Genomic DNA, 18,873 nt, shown 5'->3' with positions numbered 1-18,873 from the left:
ATGTGAAGTAAGTATTATAAAATGGAAGAACTTGTTAAACTTGTTAGCAGTCTGTCTTTCTTTTTTGGACAGAGTGCCTCTTCATGCTCTCCCTCCGTCGATCACTTCTCACATAAGGATCCTATAAAGTTTCTGCGGTCCGGACCCGACGCATGCGCAGTGGCGGCTCCGAGTAGCGTGTGTAGTAGTATTATTATTGTGAATGGGGGGTGGGGGGGGGGGAGGTGGTATTTTGGGTGTACAGTCACAAGAGCGACTCGACGGAGCCAGGAAGTAGACTGTTGATGCCTTCAAGTGCGTTCGGAATTGTGGTAATTTTGAGCGAGAGATGTGCCAGAACGACCCGCCAAAGTGTTACAAAGAGCAGGAAAATAGCCTACAACGGTGGCGTGAAGGAGCGTGATGTGACGGTGCATGGAGCACTGAAGCTGTGTCAACAACTGATGCAAAATATAAAACAAATAGATATTAGTCTTGTCCTTTAAGGCTGTGTTGACTTGTGTTTTGGCCTAATTATCACTTGTACCTACATCTTTTAGGCATTTTTTTTTACTTTTAAATATAGGGACAATCCCCGTAAAGAGTATGCTTTTATTGAATCACGTTACTTGTTACTGATAGCCTACATGAATGAAGGCTTACATTACTATATATTTCATATATAGCCCTATATATTTCATATATAGACATGTAGAAATATATTTCCTCTTTATTCGGACACCGCAGCACGACGCAGCTGTGTGCCATGTAATTCATCATTAAATCCGCCAAAATATGATCAGTTATGCTTGATGCATTCGTTTTTCTTTAATTCACAAATGCACAACTTGAAAGTTGCAGGTAGACTACTGAGAAAGAAAGAGAGAGAGACGCAGACAGAGAGCGCTTGTTTGTTGCCACTTGCTTGAGATCACACGCTCGTCAAGCGAGAGAGAGAGACACTGAGAGAGAGACAGAGAGAGAGAGAGAGAGAGAGAGAGAGGGAGGGAGAGAGAGAGAGAGAGTCGCATGGTCAAATTGAGCTTTATCTATCGCAGTTGGTCACTTAATAAGACGCACTTGGAGCCAGAGGCGACCCGGAGCGCGCAGGAGCCGCGGTCGGTCAGAGGCAAATCATCTTAATAAGAGAAGCAGTCATAATTACAGAGGCCAGCAGCAGAGAGCACATTGCTCCACACAGGGAAGAAGAAGAAAAAAAAAAACAGACACACACACACACACACACACACTCACACAGAGACACACACACAGACACGGAAGAGAAGTGAGTGAAAGAGAGGCTGAGTTGAGGAACAGGACGGCGAGAAACACACAGCTGAACTTCTACAGTGCGGGATCGTTGAAGAAAAGAGGCTAAAAGTGACAAAGCAAGAGGCCGGAAAGTGTTGGTGAAGATGCCGCGGGTAGTCCCGGACCAGAGGAGCAAGTTTGAGAATGAGGAGTTTTTCCGCAAGTTGAGCAGGGAGTGTGAGGTGAGTCTGCTGCGTTTCTACACACTGGATCCTTTCTGTTAGACGGCGGAAATAAAGACAGAGAAGAGAGCTCGTTAGATCAGTGAAGCATGCTGGCGGGTTCAGTTGTTTTAGGATTCATAAAGGTTACTTCATTCATTTTGATAAGTTCAATGGGAGAACATCTACAGTTGAATAAAATCCCCAAAAAGTAAACAACTTGAAGCCTAAAAAAGGTGCATTTCATTAAGCTGTTTCACTTGTATCACTCCCTCAAGAAATTGAAAAAACTGCATTAAAAAAGACCAATAAAATGTTGTTTAATTATTTACTAATTTACTTTTATTGCTGTTGTCCTGTTTTAATATATTTTATTACTTTTTAGTGAAATGCAGAAACAAAGCATGATGCCGTTTGCCTTAAATCAAAATTCCTGTGGCTTATCTTTAAATTGCAGGCTGCTGCTGCCAATGAGCATCGCCGTTCACTGTCAAACAGCCCTATTCGGAGTGTTTTCTGCTATAAAATCAAACACATGTAGCATACTCAGAGTGTTTGAATGTATATATATGAGAGTAAGGTCTTGTTGTAGTGAGTGTGCTTTTTTCTTTTTGCTTTAGATTAAATATACTGGGTTCAGAGACCGGCCCCATGAGGAGAGACAAGCCCGCTTCCAGAACGCCTGCAGGGACGGACGGTCAGAAGTGGTGAGTGCAAAACTAAATGCACTTAATCTTTGTCTTCTTCATGGAATACAAGAGGGGGGATGTAGAGCTAATTGCTGATTAATATTTGACTCAAAGAGAGAAAAAAAGGACAGTGTGTGTTTGTGAGGATGTGAAGCTGATGTGCAGAATAACTTTACAGACACAATAGATAAACAGAAATCATAGGCATGTCCTCTCTAATCCTCTATGAACAAGATATTTATTTTATTAAATCGTACAACACACTAGCTTATCTCAGAAGCTTTCAAACCCTGCGCAGTAGCGAGCATTAATCTCTAGGCTTTAATAGACAAATGAGCTCTTATTATGAGAACACTGTGCTCTGTTCACGTTGTGCAGCAGGACACTGTGATACACATGCATGCACCGTGTGTGTGTGTGTGATCCGGTGTTTTACCCTGTCCCTGCACCAGGAAGCAGACGTGCTATCAGAGATGCAGACCCACCAGGCTTAACTTACACACTTTCAGGCTCATCATGACTCTTATATTCTACAGCTCATCATTGTCTCAGCTTTGTTTGTGCAGAAGCATGAACTCATGCGTTAAGATGTGTTATCATACAGAGACACTTTATGGTTACAACAAACACTGTTAAGGCTGTAATTTTGGGTCTAAAATTGATGACGTAAAGTAAATATTACCTGTCATGTCTAATTTTGGTATATACAGTAACTTGCTTTAGACAGTAGATGTGCAATGACTCAACAGGAAATAGAAACACCTGAAAATACAATGCAGCAGCCTTTCAGTAAATACTAAATGACTTCATTTTGTTTTTGTTCAGAGCTGAAACAGTTTATCAGTCTTGCTGGGGGTGTTTGCACCCGTCATGTTTTTCTAGTAAAAGACAAAAAGTCTCCAGTTCCAGCGTCTCAATAGAGAGGATTTTCTGCTTCTCTTCGTCTTTTGTGATAGTAAACTCAATAACTTTGGGTTTGGGAGTGTTAATCGGACAAAACAAGTAATTTGAAGATATGTCACAAGGGCTGCAATTAACAGTTTTTCATTTTAATCAGCCCATTATTTTCTCCATTAATCAGTTAATCATTTAGTTTATAAAATGTCAAAAAATATCAGAAAATGCCCTTTATGACTTACCAGGCTCCGAGGTGACGTCTTTGAATTCCTTGTTTTTTCCAACCAACAGCCCAAAATCCATAAATATTTGTATTACTATCCTATATGACAAAGAAAAGCAGCAAACACTCATATTGAAGGAGCTGACACCAAAGAATGTTTTGGCATTTTGCATGAAAAGTGAAAACTGAAATGATTAATCGATTATCAAAACATGAAATATTTTCTTCTAGATTGACTAATCATTGCAGCTCTACATGATGGGTTTCATAGACCATTTTACAGACCAAAAGATTAATGAATTAATTGAGAAAATAATCAGCAGATTAATCACCAATGAAAATAATTATTAGGTGCATCTTTAATTTGTTTAGTCTTTTACTTGAGTTGTTTTTGTGTTGACTCAGGTCTACGGTCTGTAGTGAGTTGCGTTGTAGTGTCGGTCTGCAAAATACTGAAATGTTTTTCTCTTCATTTTTCATATACGGAGGAGCAGCCAGCGGGCAGTTTTTGCAGTCAGTTTGTAGCCACAGTGTCACAGCAAGTGCACTGCATCTGTTTCCCTCCATTTCCAAACCACGCGTCTCTCTAGCTGCGTCTGAAATGCATCTGATCATCGTCCAAATTTGAGATGGATGCCTCTCAGAGGCAAATGGGCTGATGAAATGTAGCATTTGGAATCAAAGTATTAGAGTGTTTCTGAGCACAACACATCTGCGTCCTTTACAGTCTTCACCTCTCTGCAAAGATGAACAAAGCTTTCTCCCAAAAGTTCAGCTGAACCTGTGTGACCTTTATTGTTTTCTTTCAAAATACTAGGTGTAGTAGGGTTTGTAAGAGCAGCTTTTAACTTTAAGGCAAGTCAGGACACATTCATATTCTCATTATGTAATTACCGTGTGCTCACGGTGTGAAGTCTGTTTAAAACTTCCTAAATGGTGTCCTCAACAAAAGGCAAAGTCAGGCAAACTACTGGCACAAACACACACACAAGCACAGTGCAACTTCTGCTGTCTTAGTCATCCTCGAGGTATTTTTCACAAACATGCTGTCATCATCGCTGGAGGGGGGGAGCAGGGAGAAGGGGAGGGTGAGGGGGACACATCTAGTTTTACCATCTTTTAGTGGGACATGATGCGTCCGTCTGTCTGTCTGTCTTCACTGTATTTATAAGCCTCTTCTGCTGTGAGAATTGATGGCTACGGTTTTAATGGTTTGACGGCAGCTGTGACATCATGTTGCTGATTTATCTATTGGCCAGACGCTGCTAAAGACCTCCTGCTATTTTCATGGTCAGTGTGAACAACTATTAGACACAATGAGACGTGAACGTGCTGCCAAGGTCCACTTTATATAGATGGGACAGACAAACAGAAAATATATAAACTGTATACCGTGTTCAATTTATCAGGTTAACACTGAATTGATTGTCTTTTTTAAAGTGCCCCTCCACTTAAAAATGTGTTTTGCTTATTGTTGCTTAAATGTTTGAGCTTCACTGTGCAGAATGATGTACGTGCAGTGGTTGACACTAGAAGGCTGTTTTCACTTTCGTCTGCTGAAGAGGGAAAGTTTCTCTGTGCTCACTGAAAATCTGAGTTTAAGACATGTACATTGTGACATCACTGCTAGTTTGGAGCCAATCACGATCCAGTATGCAACTTACACAAGTGTGCATATACACTGAGAAGGGACTTTTTCAGTGAAGTAGGAGACATCTTCTGTCCAGCAGTTAAACTTTTGAAATGGACTTTCTCTGAATATTCTTAGATTCTGGGTTTTTTTTTTTCATTGAGGGAAAAGGAGCAGATGTCATTTAAGAAATTTGAATGAGGTAATTAAACTTTTTGTGGAAAAAACATATCAGACAGACACGTGTCTGGAGGGGATCTTTAAATATCTTTATCCCCTTTAACAGTGTTTTCTCTTGTCAAAAGTTTGCTGCCAGACCTACTGTTTTTCTAATAGTGTAGTTTCCACATTAAAAAGAAAACAGCTGGTTAAGTGATTAAATACAAGGTCTGTTACAGTAGGCAGAAAATGAAAGACAAACATGGTATTCAGAATCGTTCATTCTCCAAATGTTAAAGCAGAAATGCCTTAGAAATATGTTTCATTTCAGGTTTTTATCTTTACAGTTTCATTCATTATTAAGGCTAGGAGATTTTTGCAAAAGCAAGTCAATATATGTGTCTTAATACACCCTGCATGGGATATGAAAGTAATAATAAAAAAGTGATATTCAATATACTTTACAATATACAATTAGTCATAATCAAAATGGATTGTGACTGGGAAACTCAAATTGAAACTGATTTTAAAGAGGGATCAGTCATGTAGTCATGAGGGATCTTGATATGGTATGATATTGATATTTATGATACTGGTCTTATATTACTGTTATTATATCATTGGAAGTTGTGTTTTGTGCTGTTTTCTTTGTATTTTCTTGTTGAGTTTTGTGCTTTCATTTATGTTTATGACTTGTTGAGTTTTGTGCAGTTCCATATGTATCTTACTGTTGAGTTTGATGTATTTTGAAGGCCCATCTAGGGACATGCATTGCAGACAAGCTTAGGCTATAAATGCAGTGGTATGCTATATACTTATCCCTGTTCAAATAAACATTAAATAAATAGACAACCAAACAAAAAAATATGTCAAAATACACTGCATGTAAACTCTTAGTTTTACCTTCCACCATAAATGAAAAGCTTATTTTGTACAATATTTTTACAACATACATATCGTGTAAAAATGTAGTTAGGCTGCTGTATATTTCCAGGAATCAAAACATCACACACACACACACACACACACACACACACACACTTGTGTCTCAACTCACAGCGCGACTCTAAAATGTTCAGGATTGATCTGATAAATGGGACAATAATTCAAAGTAAATTATCTTCAGCTCAGCTCATTAGAGATGAGTCGCTTTCTAAACTACTATTGATTTTCATGCTGCACTTTTCTCTCTCTCTCTCTCTCTCTCTCTTTCTCTCTGCCTGTTCACTTCCCCTTTATTTAATTTCTCCTGCTCCGTTCTTTTATCGTTATTCTTCTTCATCTTTCCATCTCACTTCCATTTCCTCCTTCCCTTCTTTGTCTGACTTTACTTTTATCACGCTGTCTTCTCCACCGTCGTCCTGTTTCCCTTCATTTTTCTTTCTCTCTCTCATCCTCATCCATGCGTTCCTCCTATCAACCCCCCTCCATCTCTCCGCGCCTCCCTCTCTTTCCTCTTTCTCCCCCTTTGTCTCTCAGTTTCCCTCCATCTCTCTCCTCTCTCTGCCTCCCCTTCCCTCTTTTCTCTCCAGCAGTAGTAGGCAGCAAATTGGTATCAGATGGTTGTAATCCAATACTTCAAATACAGCAGAAATGATGACTCGGGTGTTCTTTTAGCTCTCATTTCTTAAGTGAGTGTGTATAAACATGTGTGTATGAGAGACATTTTTTCTCTTTGTGTGTCCATGTACACTCATGGTAGTTTTCAGCTTTGTCCTCCCTTCATTTCTCTGTCTTCCGCTTGCTCTTGTTCTCTCCGTCTCTTCCTCTTTCATTCAGTTTTTCTCATTCTCCCTCGCTCTCTCAGTCTCCGATGAGGGACAGATTTGACAGGATGCATAATTCATATGCTTCCAGCTCAGTCGCAGCCCTAATGCCATTAGTATCGATCTGTCTCGGCAAACACAACAGATCACACACACACACACACACAAAGACAATCCACACACACACACACACATATGTGCATAAAACATAAATTTTCTAACTTGATTTTCTGCCTCTCTGTGATTCATTGCTTTCTGACTGCAACAGAGAAATGCTTTCTATTGATTTTCATTTTGTTTGTGTTTCAGTATTCATGCATGCCCATGTGCATGTGTGTGTGTGTGTTTATCTTGAGAGGAATGTCTCCCATTAGAGCATGAAGGCATTTTACAGAAATCAAAAAATGGAGAAAGTTCCAGTATGATGTGATTATATGTGTGTGTGAGGAAAGCAGGCCAGTAGTTCAGTTTGCGCTTTTGTTCTAAGGCGAGAGCGGTTTGACCAAGAAGAGGGAGAGACGGAGGGCGGGCGGGTTGAGGAAAGGAGAAAAAGAACAACTTTGATGCACTCTATCAAACTTAAACCCTTCCAGGCTTACACCCAAATAAGACATTTAAACTTATTCAAACATTCTGCTGTTCAAGTTATACAAGTCTCTAGAAACTTCCATGAAGCCATGGTAAAAAATTGGGAAATACTTTCCGAAATCGACTGTCTATTTCAAAATATTGATTTTGGGTAGAAATGTGTTGAATCCACTTTACTGTACGTTATATTTTCATATAAAGGACCACTAGTAAGTTATTATCGCTCTTCCATATATTTTTGGGACTTGTGAGAGACACATTTATTTAAAAAATGATGTCAAAATTGAAGCATCAGAGGCTGAAAAAACACTGTACCTAAACTTTCCATAATGCAACTCAGTTGTGGTTTTCTTTAGACCCTTCCTCCCTGTAGTTTTCCTTAACATTAAATTTGAATGCAGTGTAAAAGTTATAACTTTTTTTAACTTATAACCTTTCTCTTTCTCTCTCCAGGCCTTTGTAGCTACAGGTACCAACCTTTCTCTCCAGTTCTTTCCAGCCAACCTGCACGGAGATCAGAGGCAGGTTCCTACAAGGGAGTACGTCGACTTTGAGAGAGAGACGGGAAAGGTAGGACAAGTGCAAAACACCCACCCACACACACACACACACACACACACACACATACACACATACACACACACATTTCTCTCTGTTGCTCTTCACCTGTTGGAGAGGTCATATGGTTTGAGCTGAAGCAGACAGACTGGTGAAAAAAGAGATATTCTGTTTTGTGATGACAAAAGTGTTTATTGGTGTACAAAATGTATCTGTAATCACCCAAACAACTGCAGTCACTTGGTTTTGAAGACATATTTAATAAAACTTATGTCATGCTCAGTCATGTGCACTTCATCATTCCAGCTTAGCTGACACACATGACGATGTGAAACTTTTACAGAAAAAATAACTTTTGGAGAAACACATGCGTCTCCATCTGCTCGTACTGTTGTTGTTCCTCTTTATTTTATGAAATGAAAGTAACGCCGACGCACAGACAATGTTTTTATAAATAAAAAAATTGAACTTAATCTTAACACGTGTGTCAGGATGATCAGAGTGTGTGTGTTAACATCCAACATGTACATCCCTTGTTCAAGCTGACAACCCCTGACAGAATACAGATTGATTTTTGTGTCAGGTTGGACACAAAGACAAATGAAAGGCATAAATTAGTCCGTAATCAGCCCCGTGTTGTGCAGTGTTGTGCCTTTAAACCAGTGTGTGTGAGGTATTAATCGTCTGTGGTGCCTTTAAAACAGTTTCCGCTGTCTCCCACCAGCCACTGAACACACTGTGCATTGTTGTGACTTCAATTTATCCTGGTCACTGAGGTGAAATCACTGGAAAACTCCTTTTCACACAATGGTCAGAAGTGATTGTGCTTGATCAAGATCAGAGTCAAAGTTAAACAACTTAAAGAGCCCCAAAGATGTTAGTTTGCTGCTGTTGTCAAGGTGATATCTGCCATACAGTGCAGCGGTGCTGCTGCTGTGTTTATGTGTATGTTAATTGTCTCCCTTGGCACTACGCCTGGACTCTGTGTGTGGGTGTGTGTGTGTGTGTGTGTGTGTGTGTCAGAAGGCCCTCCACGGACACTGGCCAGCTGAAATGAATGCCGGCTGGCGGCTCATTAAAAATGCATTCTGGGGAATCGATAGACCTCCATGCCCCAAGGCTGACAGACTAATCTCACACTGTTAATTATTTAACACAAGTGCCCTGATGGTTGTGAAAAGTGTGTATGTGTGTGTATGTGCTTTTGTTGATGGGCTTTGAGCATTCTGCAGAGTTTCTGATGTGTAATGTGTTTGTGTGTGTGTCAGACAAAGAGAGAAAGAGACTGTATGCAGAGTGTGTGTAGGTGTATGGCAAAGACGGAACGAATGTGTGTGTGTGTAAGATGATACCCTCTTCTTTGTCACCTCAACAGTGCTCACAGATCTATGAAGTTTTAATGAGGCCAGGAGTCGTCAATGTAAAGCAGTTTCACAGTCGTTCTGAAGAAATGAAGCCAAGAACTCACACTCACACACACATTCACACACACACACACACACACACACATGTCTGAGGATCCAGATAAACGTGCTGACAGTCTGCTCTTTTCATCCATATTAATCTTTTGGACTGAAAAACATAAGTCATGCTATACCAGCATAGCGACTCAGATAAGTTATTCCAGATTGCTGAAATGTTCTTCTCATGCTGCTCCCACAAAAGACACAAGTATAAGGTTTCAGTCTTTACTTTTATGTAATACTCATTCATATTCCACGTGTATAAAAAACGACAGGCGAGCGCAGAATGTGGTTTCCTGAGAGCTTGTACTGTAAAAAAGAAATATAGTTGAAAGGCTTCACTCAGCTGCCTCGGTGCAGTCTTTAATTGTGTACTGAGTGTACATTTTATATTATTTCAGCTTTCATTTCATACAATCACACACACACACGCACACACACAAACACACACATACCGCCCCCTACCCCGATCCCACCGGACCTCCCTGTAGAATACAACTGTCAGGCCAAGGCAGAGATCTTGTGAACGTTGCAACTTCTCCTCTTAATTACTGTCACAGCTAAACTCTACACACACACACACACATACACACACAGATCTCTCACACTTAGGTGTTGGTTATATCTTTTACAAAGAGATTTTTCCTGCTTTCAAAATATTCTGTAGAAGTTAAAACTGTTGAATACAAAATGAAAGAAGTGATCACTTATTTTTCTCATGTTGCTATTCTTACTTCTTACATATTTTCTTAGAAACACTTATTTATTGGCCAGTTGCAGAGTAAAATTGGACATAATTGTGACTAAAGTGCTAATAATAATGATGATGTTTCCTGTGTTTATTCAGGGTTGACACACAGAAAAAAACTTGAAGAATAGTGGAGAATGATGAGTGAGCAGCCCGTGGGCTATGATACAGTACAGGCTACCTGGATAGTGTTTCTGGCCCGCTCTCTTTCTTTCTTTCTTTTTATTACTTTTCCCTACATGTTTTCTTTCTTTCAGCTTCCCTGCTTTTTCCTGTGTTTGTTATTCTTGTGGCAATTTATATGAACATCCACGCTGCATGTCCGTCTCTCCATCCCTCCATTCTTCCCTCTTTCCATTCCCTGTGTTTTCTGCTTACATCCTGTGTCCCCCTGTACATCCCCCAACTCCTTCCTTTTATCCTCCCCTCCTTCACCCACTGCCATCCTCCCTCCATCCGCTCTCCCCCTTCCAATCCTCCCTCTCTCCCACCTTCATTTCCAAACACAGACGGTGCCAAACCAAAAGGGTAGCACAGCCAGGTTAAACTTGGCGACTGGATAGCCAAGTGTGTGTGGGTGTGTGTGTGTGTGTGTGTGTGTGTGTGTGTGTGTGTGTGTGTGTGTTTGAGAGACAGAGAAAGAGTAGAAGTACAGGCTCTCTGTGTCTTTGCTGGCTAATGGGAGCCAGCTGTGGACAAGGTTAATTTTAGCAGCTAACGTGGTAGCGAGCATTAACCCTGCTGTAGACGTGAACTGTAGCATCAGCAGCTTGTTTACCAGCAGCCTTAATTACAGCAGACTGCTGTAGTTCACTCAGTTTACAGAGTTTAAATTTTGTAGCTGAACTGAACACTCTGAATTAAACTGTTCCCAAAGCAACCCATGGTGGCATATATTATGTTCAAAAGTCTCTTCAGTGAGCCGAGCTCAGGTTAGCTCCTGTGCACCAGGAACTGGATTGGTCTGCTTGGGCAGACTCTGATGTGTAATTCCTTAAAAGTCAGACATGATTCTGTTGACTAGAATTTAGGCCATTGCTGGAGAAAGACATTTTTGCTACCCGTGTAACAATAATAGAACAGAGAAATGAAAGGCAAGAGAAAGAACATCTGTTTAGGGTACTAGCTAACTTTGTCTGAAAGGTTTTTTGAAATCCTTCAATATACAGTTTTTTCCTTTGTTCTCTTTGTTTCTAAGATGGAAAAAAAATCATCCTATTCCACACTGTCTGACAGTGACTGTATCAGTTTATTTCACTGAAGCTATATGATGTTCACAACCAGTATACAACTACACACCCTTCAATTGAATGGAGATATTCTAGATGTCTTGTGTATCTTTTTAACCTGCTTTTCATATTTCATATTTAGCTTATATGTTTTAAGACTTTGCAGAACACTTTGGCTGCATAGCATGAGTCACTGGAAGGTCAGTGAGGTTTAAGAGGTTTAGGTTTGGTTTAGGTTTAAAATGACTACTATCATCTTGGAGATTTAACAATATACAGTAGATGTAGTGAAGTTTTACATGAAAGATATCTAATAAATATAGACAAATATACGTAGAAGATGTTTAAAGTTTACTGTCTGCACACTATGTAATTGGTTGACTATATCATTAGAATTACAAAGAAGATTAGCACATGCACATTAACAGCTGTTCATATTATCATTTACATATTGCAATGTTGTTGTCAGTGCAGTGAGCACTAAAGTGTTACATTTACAGATGGGTGTAAAAATGTGTGAAGGTGCATATGACACCCGCATTTGACAACAGTGTTCTTATGGATGTTGCAATGCAAACTATATTCATCTCAGCAAATTACAGGCATTGTTCAAGTTCTCCATTAAGAAACTATAACAATTTTTAGAAATGTGATTCTTTATCTTTCAGGATTGTTTTCTAAAGCTGATTCTGTAGCCTTACATACGTACTGTGATTTTTTATGTTGTTCTATGCCACATCACTGAGATGCATTTTCCTGTAAAAGTTTGCTCTTTGTGACATTGACCTGAACTCAGCACCTTGGTTCTTTTCACGCTCATCCCTCTTGTTGGTAAAAGGTTTTTGCATTCACTTGTTCATTAACTCTTTGATCTGTCACTAATGTGAATGTGTTCAAACAGTCTTTCCCACCATTCATTCATGTCTTATCATCCAAGAGTTTTAGTTTGTGGTTTCCTTTGTGTGAAGAAACTGCCATGCTTCTTGTTTCCTTTAGGTAAAACAGATACTGGACTTTCCTTCCTTCCTGCCCTGCACTCCTACATCCCTCCAGCTTGCCTAACCACCTCCAATGTGTGTCTGAAAATGCAATGTATTCTTCCTTCAGAACCAGGGATGCTGTAGTGAATCTGTCATACTTAAAAAAAAAAAAAACAACAAAAACAAAACAAAACAAAGGTACCCGTCTCTCTTATATGCCTGATTGGAACCGTGCAGTTTTCAAGCCAACAATGAACAAAATAAGCTCAGAGTGTACTTGAGCGTAGAGTGCTGCTGGTGAAACATGTTAAACTGATTAACATGACAGCAGTTCAGCAACAGTTACTGCTCATTTCCATTATGCTCTTATTACATTTTAACTGAAGTGTCAGGGTGAAGAGGACTCAACAGAGCTGATTTTGCTGGCCGCAAACAATTATTTTGGTCATGAAAGCGCTCGGAGTGAGATGAGATTCGGTCGGAAACTGGAAACTGGCTCCAGTAACGACCGTTTCCTCGTGGAAAAGTCATATCTGGGGATGTGACTTTAGACAAGGTTGAAACCACAGGAATTACTCTGCAAGTTTCAGTGATGAAGGTTGTTTCTCTATATGTCTGTGTGTGTGTGTGTGTGTGCGCGTTTGCCCGCTTAAACTGCATGCTGATGAGACAGTGGCGCCAGACTGATTGCTAAGCGTTACACACATATATGTCTACACACAAAAAAATCACACAAATATATGAACAGTAAACAAAACCTAAAACAGAAAGAAAGAGTGAAAAGAAGTAGAACGAGACAGAGAGAGATTAGCGGTTATAGGGGGAGAACTAAATGAGAAGCAGACGAGTGTCTGTCAGCTACATGATGGAGGGAGGGGGGAGGGGGGGGGGCTCAAACACAAAACCCAGGAACCAGAAATGCACATGTGGGCCTTCATTCATTCTCAAACTTTGGTATTTGCACCATTTCCTGTATATGCATGAACACGGTCAAACTCAGTGTTTTATTTAATTTGTATATTTTTTTTACTGTATTCACCATGTGCAGGAGTTGTGCAGGTTTTCAGTACCATAGCTTTTTTTTCACTTTTTCACCAGAGAGAATCAAATAGGTAGAATCCTCTGGTGTTGTGTTTTGTAAAAATGACACAAATGCACAGTCTATAATGTTGGGCTTGTATCACCCTAATAATTATATTCCAATAAGATCCTTGAAGTGATACTTTCAGTATTTTTAAGAAAATACTTCCTACTGGCCCTATAATGCTACAAGACGTCACTCCCCAACTTTTATCTCCTACTTCCCCTCTGTTCTTGGTCCACCATGCTGCATTAAATACCACTATTGTCGTAGTGGATAAAAGTTGTTTCAGATTCGAGGAGTCAATAGAAAATATGGCAAATATGGACACAGCTGTCGGTGAACTATGTAAATATTTTATCGTACCTCTGCAGCGCTGCAGCTCCACACCTAGAATAAGCTGATTAGCCACTATTGTGGTACTGTGCAGTACAGATGTAAACAGTACTGTGCAGTCATCGAGAAAAACAATAATTGTACAATTTTAATGTACAATCTTTACACATTAAAGGTAACTTTCAAAAACTTTACAGCATATCCACCTGGCCCTTTGAACAAGTTACAGGCAAATACTAAAACTTTTTTTCTAAAGTTTTTCAACCCATTCATGTGGAAAACAAAACAGGACACATTCAAAGTGTAGGAGTACGTCAAACAGTACGTCTACTGTTTGGAGAGGATGAGCAACTTCCAGGATAAAGAGAGATTTACTGTGACCACATTTAGTCACCCATTTTTGGACAGTGTGTTGTTAGCAGTGGTATTGAAGAGTAAGAACCAGACCAGCATCTAACGAGTATGAAGTGAAATCTGCGGGTATGTTTACATGCTGTTTAATGTGCTGCAGCTTACTGCTGATTGCTGCAGCAATTAGCTATGTAGTCTCCAAACTGACCAGGTGAATGTTTGTTCAACTAGCTAAGGTGCAGGACAAGACATGTTCATGTTTGTAAATTAGATAAGAAGGAGAGATTAGAAGGGTTAGGGTTAGGGTTAGCTAATGCGGGTTGCTATTCAGAGTCTGTTGTGTAGCAGGATGCTATCAGGCTCAGTGTGACTGTCTGCTCTGCCTATGATGGAACGCTAATGTTTATGCAAAGATTTGATTGGCTAAAATGTAGATGGATACCTAATAATATTCTGTCAAATTAATGCAAATGTAAGGGGGCACATCATGAAACCAAACAATATAAAATATGAATTTCTCCCTTTTGGTTTCAGATTTTTTCTCAAAGAACTCAGGACAAGTTATTTACAGAGCAGTTATGTGTGCTGTAGTAGACAAAAAAATAGAATTTAATTTCATTAAGACTTTAATAAATTAGCATCATCACGACATAGAAACATTTTTGTCCATGCCAGTAATCTCTCTCTCTCACAAATGCACTCATACACACACACAGACCCTCTAAAATCATTTCTTACCTGACACCTCTGTTGCCCTCTAATTTAGTCATCAGCTTAAGCCGCTAAGACTGTCCTCTGTCACATGCATATCAGCATCAACTCTGTGTGTGTGCGTGTGTGTGTGTGTGTGTGTGTGTGTGTGTGTCTGTGCACATAGTGTGTGGTATAATGTTTCCCTTTTGAACGGAAGCTGTGCCATCAGTGCGTGACTTGTCAGTGACATCATCAAAGCCAGACCACTAATTGGTTCCCTCTGCTACTGCTGCTTTGCATCAGACAGAGAGTGTGTGTGCGTGGGTGTGGGTGTGTGTGTGTGCGTGCATGCATGCGTGCGTGCAGTTGTGTTTTACACCTTGTGCATCCTCGCTGATTGTTCTGTACATTTTAATGAAGCTTGTTTCATTTAAATCAGTATAAACGAACTTTCCTCACAGTCTCCATGTTTGCATACGTTAGTGTCCCACGAAACCTCCTCCCTGAAAACACACACACACTCTCACACGCCATCTCCTCCCACAGGGTTTCATATTTCCTGCCCCAGGCCTTAGATCAATGACCACACCCACTCCCACAATGCACTGCAGCACACATTCAGACAGGGTCCTCTGTTTATATGCTCTTTGTGTGTGTCTGTCTTAGTGTTTTATGCTGGTATCATGTCTTTGTGTTTGAGTGCACCTCTGTCCAAGTGCATTTGTACATACAAGGTAGAGACAGAAAGACAGTGTGTTTGTTTGCATGTGAGGTACAAAAACTACCGCTAGAGACGCAAGATTCAAATAGAAAACTAGTGAGAGAGGTCAGTCTGGTGTGAAATCCAGCATGCGTGTGTCAGCTCCATTCCTCTATTCTTAGTCCTTCTCTTCCAGTAAGTGTCTGCTGAGCTGGAGTGAAGAATGCAACACCGCTCACCTGGAAATCAATGTGTATGTGTGGGTGTTGTGTGTCCGCAAACATTTGAACCTTTATGAGGTTCAAATGTCCTCACAAGGATAGAAACATGATTTTCATGTTGCCCCTGGTCTGTTTTATGGATTTGAATTTAAGGTTACAATATGGAGAAAGGTTTAAGTTAGGCATGTTGACCTCAACATAAAGTAGGAGCATAGAGAATAAATGTACTCACTGGAGACCCCATATACAGATGTTCATATGGCTTAATGTTTTGTAGGAAACATAATGCTACCCAGACACGTTTTTATCAATGTATCTGAAAACTGTTCACTGTCAACATATTGTACTTGTTTCCCTACAATATCTTCTTCAGGCAACTAAAGCATGATACATGTCTTTTTGGTCATGTTTAGGCAACCTCAAGTCTTGGTTACATTTTTAAAAAGTCGTGTTAACCTTTTTGCCAAAACCACAATCTTCCCCTAAAGCAGGGCTGAGAAGTGAAGACTAGCTGAAACCTACAAAGACTTAACAAACCACCACAGACTGTTTCCACCAACATATCCAGATTTATTAGTGTTAACAGTTAGAACGGAGCACATAATCAGCCACTGAGTAACTACAGAGACAATGCACTGAGTGAAAGGGTAGATTATGATTACAATCGCATCACCAGACAACCACCCAAATCCTGTGAGAACACAGATTCTCACATGTTCCCGTTAGAAAGCAGAACTGGGCATTCATCAAAAAAGAGGACCATAAATTCAATAAGGAAGTAAACATCTGCTCCTGCTCTGCACTAAAACCTGATGAAATGGGTTGTGAAATAATAGCCACTATCTCAATAGACCAGTTTTGTTTTTATAATAATTTCCTCCGCTAACACACATGTGAGTGAACTCCAGATTCCTGGCGTAAATATAAAACGTGTCCAGAAAAAGTCACGATGAAAAATGATGTGCAATGACCGGATCAGAGGACAAATGATAAGAATCCTTCAAAACCACGCATATGTATGATGTCAGTGCCAATTGATCAAAAGTTGAACAGACTTGATCCAGCTCGGTCTGCTCTTGGTCTTCACGCTCAATCATAATCATACTCTGCTCAACACTCAGAATCAAAAAGTACAGAAGTTTTCATAAAGTTCATTTATATCTTCTTATTTATCTCTCTGTTTCTCCCTCTGGCTCTGCCTCCCTCTGGTTTTGTAACTCTATCTGCAGCCTGTGTGTGGATTTGCATGATATTTCCATGCCTATGAAAGCCATAGGAACAAACAGTGGTTTTTGGCCCTCCAGTGCTCACCGAGAGGACTTTGCATGGCAATGATGCATATTATGTGTCCACAGGCAGTTAGAGACTCAGACGGGACTGGGGCCAATTCATTCAACTCACAATGGAAAAACAAACTGCCAGTGAACCAGTGAACAATTATTATATAATATATAATTATGATTCGCAACAGAAAACATGACATGACAAAGTGTTTCAGTATTTTAATTCTGAACATGAAACAAGTGATAGGATTGAAAAATGATGAGTGATTGTTGCCGCTGGTTTGCTCAGGGAGTAAACTGAATGAGCACTGAATGTAAAAAAAAAAAAAGTAAAGTTGGACCATGTTGTAGATCACACACAGTATGTAAAGTTGTGAGTTCAGATCCAGCTCGTTATGCATCATGTTTCCCTCACATCTGGCTCCTGCTTTTTGTCGTGAAACTGGATACACAACAACACATTTAACATCAGCCTTCATGACCTGGCTGTCACTGAATGTCATGTGATTTGTGAGTGTGTGTATGTGTGTGTCCATGTTGTTTTGCAGCTCCTATAATTACAGGGTGGGAGGGCAGAAGAAGAGAGAGTGATCATGCAGTGGAGAGTACCGTACTATTATACTTCTGTTGCTTTAGCAGGTGATGTGTGAACGTGTTTGTGTGTGTGTGTGTGTGTGTGTCAGACAATAGACCAGTAGACGTTGGGCTGTATTCAGTCTGAGATTAGGAACAGAAGGCCAGTAACGTGCTTTATCTCCACCTGCTGCTGTCACACCTGACACACACACACGCACACACACACACACACACACACACACACACACACACACTGATTAGAGCCTCACACTCCTTTCTCTCATTGTCTTTTTTTTCCCTCCCTCTCTCCCTTTTGCTATTGATGTACCTACATATACTTAACTACTTAAATTTCTTCAGAAAAAGTCTCAGAAAATCTAAATGTTGAGGCTTAAAGTTAAAAGTTAAAGCTCTAAATGTCTTGAATACATTCTTTGAATGTTTTGCACCATGTAATGGCATTTTGTAATTTCTGATTAACCTGTATTTTTATACATTAGGTGTATACATTGGTATCAACAGATTCTTTAAAACAAATTGGTCGAATTTGAATGGCACATCTAAGATATTACAATTTCCTGTGTGCTGCTTTATCATTTATAATACAATTCCAACGTTCAAAAAGATAAATCAAAAGGTGATTATGTGTCAAAAATATCATGAATCAGGCCCCACCAGAAAGAGTTGTTTCTCTGCTTTTATGTTTTCATAATTTGATGGGTAATACAATGTGTGAAACATGTTTTGTTTGCGCTGAATCTACTAACATACTCTTCATCTCGACGATCTTAATTTAAAATGCAGATAGTGCAACAAAGGGCTCAATAATTATAGATACCTCAACTCTCTCTATCTCTGTTTCTCTTTCCTCATTTTCATGATCTCTTCCTCTGTTTCACACTCTCTTTCATTCCAGATGCCAAAAAAGACAACATGACGTCCATGCTGGAGTCATGTTCAGTAGAGTTGTTATGTCTTTGTTCTTGGATGTGAAAGGGCCACAGTGTGTCAGTGTGTGTCAGTGTGTGTGTGTGTGGGTGTGTGTGTGTGTGTGTGTGTTTGTGAGTGTGCTGTGGAGGGGGAGCATGAATCAGGCATGATTAATGTAGAAAATACTTAGTCTCATATTGTCCTGCCAGCAACACTGATGCTGTTTGCTCTCTCTCTCTTTTCAACTTTATTCTTTTTTACTTGTACCATGTGTGTACCATGATCTTGTATCACATAAAATTGTGGATGATCGTGGTATTC

The 18,873-nt window shown here is 39.9% G+C and overlaps 1 protein-coding gene across 4 annotated transcripts in view; it reads left to right on the top strand.

The window, feature by feature from the left end:
- The first annotated feature begins 991 nt into the window (after positions 1-991).
- Positions 992-18,873, top strand: part of cbfb (core-binding factor subunit beta) — a 35,616-nt gene continuing 17,734 nt past the window's right edge. For 2 of the 4 annotated variants that reach the window (XM_044357270.1, XM_044357269.1), the window contains exons 1-3: positions 992-1,472; positions 2,072-2,158; positions 7,857-7,973. In XM_044357270.1, the coding sequence (XP_044213205.1) occupies positions 1,395-1,472; positions 2,072-2,158; positions 7,857-7,973 (282 nt within the window). In that variant the 5' untranslated portion in view covers positions 992-1,394. The remainder of the gene's footprint in view (positions 1,473-2,071; positions 2,159-7,856; positions 7,974-18,873) is intronic. The other 2 variants (XM_044357272.1, XM_044357271.1) reach the window with 1 other exon arrangement.

This window comes from Thunnus albacares, chromosome 7 (assembly GCF_914725855.1).
Source record: "Thunnus albacares chromosome 7, fThuAlb1.1, whole genome shotgun sequence".
Taxonomy (NCBI): Eukaryota; Metazoa; Chordata; class Actinopteri; order Scombriformes; family Scombridae; genus Thunnus; species Thunnus albacares.
This window is presented reverse-complemented; position numbering and strand designations above follow the sequence as displayed.